The sequence below is a fragment of the Procambarus clarkii genome, chromosome 2 (assembly GCF_040958095.1).
Source record: "Procambarus clarkii isolate CNS0578487 chromosome 2, FALCON_Pclarkii_2.0, whole genome shotgun sequence".
NCBI lineage: Eukaryota > Metazoa > Arthropoda > Malacostraca > Decapoda > Cambaridae > Procambarus > Procambarus clarkii.
Genome location: NC_091151.1, coordinates 28,229,533 through 28,237,338, shown reverse-complemented (window position 1 = coordinate 28,237,338; position 7,806 = coordinate 28,229,533). Strand labels below are relative to the sequence as shown.

At 49.5% G+C, this 7,806-nt stretch overlaps 1 protein-coding gene across 2 annotated transcripts in view; it reads right to left on the bottom strand.

The window, feature by feature from the left end:
- Positions 1–6,589, bottom strand: part of LOC123747982 (uncharacterized) — a 16,265-nt gene extending 9,676 nt beyond the window's left edge. Inside the window, exons 1-2 of one of the 2 annotated variants that reach the window (XR_011229289.1) lie at positions 6,465–6,589; positions 1,076–1,242 (exon numbers count right to left, since the gene is read on the bottom strand). Coding sequence is in view for 1 of the 2 variants with exons in the window: in XM_069328417.1 (XP_069184518.1) it covers positions 1,076–1,242; positions 6,457–6,535 (246 nt within the window). In the remaining variant the exon portion in view is untranslated. Of the gene's footprint in view, positions 1–1,075; positions 1,243–6,456 lie in introns of both variants that reach the window. The other variant, XM_069328417.1, reaches the window with a different exon arrangement.
- Positions 6,590–7,806: the final 1,217 nt, after the last annotated feature.

Here is a 7,806-nt window from a genome sequence, read left to right as displayed (position 1 = left end):
ATATATATATATATATATATATATATATATATGTTGTACCTAGTAGCCAGATCGTCATACTCGGCCTACTATGCAAGGCCTGATTTGCCTAATAAGCCAAGTTTTCCTGAATTTATGTATTTTCTCATTTTTTTCTTATGAAATGATAAATCATTCCATTTCATTATTTATAAGTTAATTTGTTGAAATTTGAGTTAAAACTAACGTAGATATATGACCGAACCTAACCAACCTTACCTAACCTATCTAAACGTAACCTATACTCACACAACTAATTCAAAAATTTATGTTCCTAATATAATATAATAATAATAATAATTCAAATACACTAATTGGAAACAATTTATTGGAAATAAAGTAAATCAAGAAGTGAGTTCTGCCTACTAGGTACGACATATATATATGTGTATGTATATATATGTGTATGTAAATATATATATATATATATATATATATATATATATATATATATATATATATATATATATATATATATATATATATATATATATATAAGATTTCTTACATTCTTGAACAGACACTAGCATGCATAGCTTTTTGGGCAAGTCCTTAATCCTAATTTTAACACTCACATTCCCAGTAAGCAGCCCATATCAGCTGTCTAACTCGCAAGTACCTATTTACTGTTAGGTGAATAGGTGCATCAGGGACAAAGAAACTGCCCATTTGTTTCAGCATCAAATAGGGATAGAACCTTGACCCTTAGGATTACAAACCAAGAGCACTGTCCACTGAGCCGTCAGGCTCTGATGTTAATTTTAATATTACTGTTAACTGGAATACATGAAATAATCTATATCAGCAGTCAAGTTTAATACAACTAACAATTGAATTAATAGTGGTCCAGAACGGACCGAAACATCTTTGTATTTTCATCTTTTTGTGTGTGGTTAGGACAACATTCTTCAGCAACATCATTGTGACTCATCAGCTGTATAAAATACAACTACTTTATACAACAAATCAGTAATGTAATTGTGGAACCTAAAAACTTGTCTAAAATATATACAAGTTTTGCTTTGAGTTTAAAAAACGAAGAATGAGTTTTGATTACCTTTAATAGTTGAATCTTCAGACAGTCTTCGTTTTTCTTCATTTTCTTTAACTTAAGCTCTTGCTCCCCATTGTTTTCTTTTCCCTCACTGATGTTGATATCTTCTTGGACATCTATATTATTTGTTGGTATCTTGTTGACACTTGATCCATTGTCCTGCATGTATGCTGAAAATAAAGAAACATGCGTAAAATTAATATGGCATCATCATTACAAAATATGTGCTCCAAAAAACTTTAATTGAAAGAAACACTGTAATGCGAAATTTGGCAGCAATGAGGAACTATGTCATTATGGGAATTTTGGTACCCATATGTAAAGGAAGTCTCATTATCTGCTGATATAGACCTGATGCAAAGTAAAGTGTGTCAAAATTATTTGCACACCCCTCCTCCACTATGTGATGGAGTGAAAAAGCCAGCGTTGAATGTAATGAAACGCCATTTTCTGGGTGAGTCCCGGAGGCTCCCCGGAGCTATCCATGGCTGATATGGATACCCTAACTATTTTGCATCAGTCGATGTGGGTGGAGTTCTAGGCCTACCGGGGACCACGAGCCAGAACCTGGCCCCCTCAGAGAGGCACGGGAAGCAATGGCCCATAGAAATGCACATGTGATTTGGAGCAATCTATATCTGCCATCGACCGGGACAGGCACCCAGAAAGGTAAGCACCACAAAACAAACCCCTATTCTGGTTAAACAACAAAAATCGACAAACGAGTGGACTGAACTCCCCCAGGAAAACGAACTAACAAGCATGACGTCACGCGAGCCGCACCGCATGTCTGCGCAGCTCCCCCTTCCCCGGGAGGGGGAAGGGGGAGCCCCAGACCCCCGCGCCGGCGATCCCCGCCCCAGTTCTGAGGCTGGATATCAAAACCGTGAAAAACCCGCCGACCGGAGGGCGGGAGGGTGCCGGGGAGCCTCCCGGACTCACCCAGAAAATGGCGTTTCATTACATTCAACGCTGGGTTTCTGGAGGGAGCCGCTACGGCTCCCCGGAGCTACCTCACCAAAGACTACCTAAAAAACAAGGGGACATACCCGGGAGGTGGTCGGAGAATCACTTCACAACACGAAGTCGAGACAACAACCCAAGGTATAGCATTCGCCAGAAAAAAGGGAGAACGGCCGCAGACGAAGAAAACCTATGATCACGACAATAGGAGCCAAAAACCACTGCGCCTGAGAAGAGCAAGAAGCTCTGCCACACGGCTCCCAGAGGCGAATGCCAACACAAAAAGAAAACCGAGGCAAAGCAAACCTGACCCCAAGGAGCCACAACCACCAAGAAGAAAAACAGGAGAGCACCCTGTCCAAAGACCAGGACGACACAGACAGTGCATAAGAAGGCCAGAGGTGTAACAACGCACGATACAACCTGCGAAACTGCGCAGAAGGAATATCGATACCGAAGCTAGCAGCAGAAACCAAGGTGCCAGACCCTGAACGGCCCCAAGTGCCTCTACATCCGCCACAATCCAATCCTATGACAGCCCCAGGAGGGAAAAGAAAACGTAGGACCAAAACGAAAATGCCACAAGTGTGCAAGACCACCTCCACAAGTGCAGCTGACAGGGAAGGAACTCGCATAAGGAGCCGCCCCGCACCAACATCCCGCAGAAGGGCAGGAGCGAAAAGACTCATTAGGAGGAGCAAAATCGCCCCCAGGAAAACTAGGAGCGCCGAGACAGTGTGAAGAGAAGATATATTCACAAAAGAATAAAAAGGCCAACACCCAGAAGCTGCTGGGAAGAGGACCCACAAGCCCTAGAAAGGACCGGAGGGAAGCTCAACCAAATGACGACAGACGCACCAGAAAACGGGAAGGAGCAAAACTGTCCCGAACCTTCGAGAACAAAAAGAAGCAAACACAAAGGACGAAGGCCCCAAAACCCCGTCGCACCCGAGACCAAAAGTCATGCAGAAACCCCAAGAAGAGGGGGACATGACGGAAGAAGGCCCGTCCCGGAAAAAAGAGGCGAAGATCGTAGAAAAGCACCCACCGACAGGACGGAAACAACGGGTACAACGGACAAGGAAACCAAGCCCAGGGAGGGGCCGACGCCCACAAAGCACTTGCTGAGAGGGGGAACGGAAAACCCCACCACAAAACTGCAAGTCCCCCCCAGAGGGTTAGAAACACCCCAGCGGGGACCAACGGGGCCTGAGGCCTCTCACGTGAGCCCTAACCCCAGCCCCGGGAATCCACCCTGAAGGCCCCGGGGCCGAGCTGTCCCCTCAAAGCCCCAGCGTCAAGAAAGCCCCGGGGCAGCCATGAAAAACACGAAGGAAGAGAGCCCACTAGGCTCTGGAACCTGAACCGAAACCGGAGGATAGGCGAGGCGCAAGATGATGACCCCAAGCTCATCCCCAGCCAGCACAATGAGGCGAGGACAAGACAGTGAAACCAAGGAATATGGAAAAACCAGGCCCTGCACGGCAAGACCGGCAAGGAAGGAGAGCCCCAGAGGGAGCACGGAAGGGCCGAACATAACCCCACAACCAACCCCGACACACCTGCAGTACCAAAACCGCAGCAAAACGTCACCACACTCCCCGAGGAAGCGACAGAGAAGATAGATAAATCGTACACGAGTGGCACACAAGGGGACATAGGCGGAAACCGAGCACCCAACTGAGCCACAGGGACGGTAGAAGAAACGTGTGCAGTGTAACAGGCAATCAAAGAAACGCATTAGGCAGCCCAACATGGGCTGACCCCATACACAGCCCCAAGAGCAGAGATGAGAGTGCCCAAGAAGCACAGAATCCGCCCGACAGGCAAACGACAGGGGAGAGGCGGAAACAAAGAGCCAAAACCCAACCTGCAAACACAAGGAGGCGAACACAAAACCTCCGACACAGGAAAACTTACTACCAAACAAGCACCCCCACCGTTGCACTGCGGAACAAGGTGGAGGCGGGGCCCTGAACTCAAGCAAGGTTAGACAAGCATAGGAGAGGGGCATGAGGAGTACAGGTAGGAACAGCCACTGAAAGGACAGGAGGTCACCTGCAGACACCCGTGAACCGAGGAAGGAATCAGGTGGAGAGAACAAGAGCTGCCCAGTATGGGCTAATAGCCTGCAGTAGGCACCTCGGGTGATACGGTCCACGTTCTCAGGTACGTACGTACACCCATTCCTACTCCCAAAAACAAAAACAGCATCAGGACGGAGGAGACGCCAAAACCGCACCAACTCACCTGCAGAACCTAGGCCCTGAAGGGCCATAACGCAAGCGTTTGAGTCCGTATCCGCCGGAGGCAGCCAGTGCGCCCATACTGGAGAGGAGGGGAGCAGCGAAGGAGGCTCCCCACCCTAGAACGCAGGGAAAAACCTCATGAATTCCACACAGCGGCACCCCAGAACACCCTCAAAGCAATGGGGCACGGATGGGAATAAGAAAAGAACGAGAGGCGAAGCCCCCCGAGAGAATTGGAGCAGAACACGTGTGCACACCGCCCGGAACCAAAACAAACTCCCACGGCGCATGCGCAGGACGCGAAAGGAAGTAGCCCAACAAGGCGAGAAGTAGCCCAATAAAGCGAGAAGTAGCCCAATAAAGCGAGAAGTAGCCCAACAAGGCGAGAAGTAGCCCAACAAGGCGAGAAGTAGCCCAACCGGCTACAAGGAGCCCAAACGGCCACAAAGGAGCCCAAACGGCCACAAAGGAGCCCAAACGGCCACAAAGGAGCCCAAACGGCCACAAAGGAGCCCAAACGGCCACAAAGGAGCCCAAACGGCCACAAAGGAGCCCAAACGGCCACAAAGGAGCCCAAACGGCCACAAAGGAGCCCAAACGGCCACAAAGGAGCCCAAACGGCCACAAAGGAGCCCAAACGGAGACAAGGAGCCCAAACGGAGACAAGGAGCCCAAACGGAGACAAGGAGCCCAACCTGTCCAGAACAGAAGGAACCAGTATGGAGGCAAACTCCGGGAAACGCAGGAGGAAGCCGCAAAGGCCAACCGCACTGCAGGCGAAGAGATGCGGTTAGCCGAAAACCTCCTGAAGACGGAACCGAAGAAACCACAGGGACACGGAACCGAACCCGGGGAGGAGCAGAACCCAAGCCCAAATCGTACGCAGAGGGGGGAAAGAAAACCCCACTCCTTGTAACAGTAAGCCCCGCTCAGAAGGACGGAAATCCAGGCGGGGCGCAATGGAACCCAAGGCCCCCAAGGCCGCTCCTCCCCAACCCCAGGAGCCTCTGCACCAGGCCCCAGGGCCGAGTCGACCTCCAAAGCCCCGGCCTCAAGAAAGAGCCGGGGCAGCCGAGAGAGCTGAAAGAGAAGGGGGCCCACTGGTCAAAACCCCGGAGCATCGGCCGGAGGAACAGACTCGAATGCCTCCGCAGCTACCCCGGACGGGGCAACCCCCGAAACTGCCCAAGTCTCAGAACCTCTAACCCCGCCTCGACCCCGAAGCCTGCAGATGCGTAGGGGCCGGAAGCAGGAAGGGGAAAAACAAGGGGGGCGTGGAAGGAACCAAGGCCGAAGCGACCAAAACCACCCAAGTCTGGGTCCCTACACAAGCGGGGCAGCATCGGGGCGTCCGGGGAAGTGACAAACCAGAACGCGTTGCAACATCCTACCCTGCAACGCGCGAGCTGCCTGCACTTACGGGAATTCATCAGCAAACTGGGTGAATGGAGTCACGAACAAGCAACAAAGCTCGCAGGACTCAAGGGTCGAATGTGTCACCGACCCAACAGGCAGCATGACGGAGGCAAAAACAAGGAGAGTCACCCTGAGACAAAGGTACAGAGCAACCCTCAACTCGCACAAAGCGAGGGGACGCAAGGGTCTCCACTATCGGACCCGAGAGCCCCCGGGGGGGGTTTCCCAGGGCCCCTAGACTGGGTCTGCTAAGGGTTATCCCAGGCAGGGTACTGCTAACCGGCGCCCCAAACTACCAAGCAAACTGCTAAAGCTGAACCCACAGGACGTGTCCAATCGCGAGGGCAAAGCAGGGGGGTGCCGCCACACAAACGAACCTAATATTAGGGGGGGGGGGAAAACACAAGGAAGACCCCCTTACCAGGCAAAAACAAAAATAAATGAAAAAACATCACAAGTGGACAACGTACCCAGAGGGAACAGAGCCGGCCGCTGCCATAGGTGAAAACTAGCTACGTAGTTCCCTGCACCCCACCAGTGCGATAACTACCACTTACCCCAAGGTAAACAAGGGAGTGAAACCCCCAAACCCTCGGGGCGGCCAAACGCCAAGCAGCGAAAAGCCAACAGAGGTAGACCCAAGGTGACTTGTGGAAGGCAACCCCAAGCCCCAAGGGCGGTACTTACAGGGCACTCAGGGAAGGTGACCCTAAGCACATGCAGCCCGAGTACCTAAGAATACTACTCTCAGCTCACACGACCACCTTAAGAGCAGCACTGCAAACAAGTCACAGCACTGAGACAAGACTGGAGCTGGAGCCACACGACCGTGCATGATCCCATCAGCCGAGGAACTGAGGCGGGGATCGCCGGCGCGGGGGTCTGGGGCTCCCCCTTCCCCCTCCCTGGGAGGGGGGAGCTGCGCAGACATGCGGCGCGGCTCGCGTGACGTCATGCTTGTTAGTTCGTTTTCCTGGGGGAGTTCTGTCGACTCGTTTGTCGATTTTTGTTGTTTAACCAGAATAGGGGTTTGTTTTGTGGCGCTTACCTTTCTGGGTGCCTGTCCCGGTCGATGGCAGATATAGAATGCTCCAAATCACATGTGCATTTCTATGGGCCATTGCTCCCCGTGCCTCTCTGAGGGGGGCCAGGTTCTGGCTCGTGGTCCCCGGTAGGCCTAGAACTCCACCCACATCGACTGATGCAAAATAGTTAGGGTATCCATATCAGCCATGGACAGCTCCGGGGAGCCGTAGGGGCTCCCCCCAGAAAAGATATGTGAATTCTGATAATTCTATAACAAATGTTCAAGACATGAGTAAATATTTCATTCAAAATGATCTGCTGCCAGAAATCTTGGTCAAATATCACCAGTTTGCTAACTGTATGTAGTAACTAAGTGATTGTAACCTATCCACCGCTGTCCACTGGATGGAGGCAGTGTGCAAGATAAACATATCAATTGTGACACTAGCTCTCCACACATGTCAGTTGCTTAATTTAAAATGTGTATTCATGGTCGGTCTCGAGCCCCTTGTCAATGTGGTGATGTGCATGGAATTATGTAATTAGGTCATCAAGATTGAAATTTGCTTAGCTAAAATGAATTGCTTGGTTCAGTCCCGGAGCCAATTAATTATGTGCCTCTGCAACCATTTCCACTACCGCTAACAACATGGATATGGGACGCATAATATATGAACTAAACTACTGTACTATGTAAATGCTTTTCATTATTGCCAACACAAAGGAACGTGCAGGTGTTTATGATTTTCATTGTTAGCTTATGCAAAATAATAATAATATAATAATTACCAAGATAAAACAATTCAGTGAGATTATTAACATTTTTGCTTGACAGACCACTTCCTGGTAGCATGCCCTTTGTGGTATTTCTATTGCCGACCTTAAAATAGATGACAGCAACTTGATAACCACCACCTTGTAGCTTAGAGACCTGCAATACAACAAAATATTTACAAATATAACTAAAATATTTTTAGTGTTAATTTGAACACAGTGTTCAAGAGATATGGCTTCAATTATAAAAAAAGAGATTAACTTTATGATTACAGAATATAAGATGGAATAACCATAAGCTTCTGA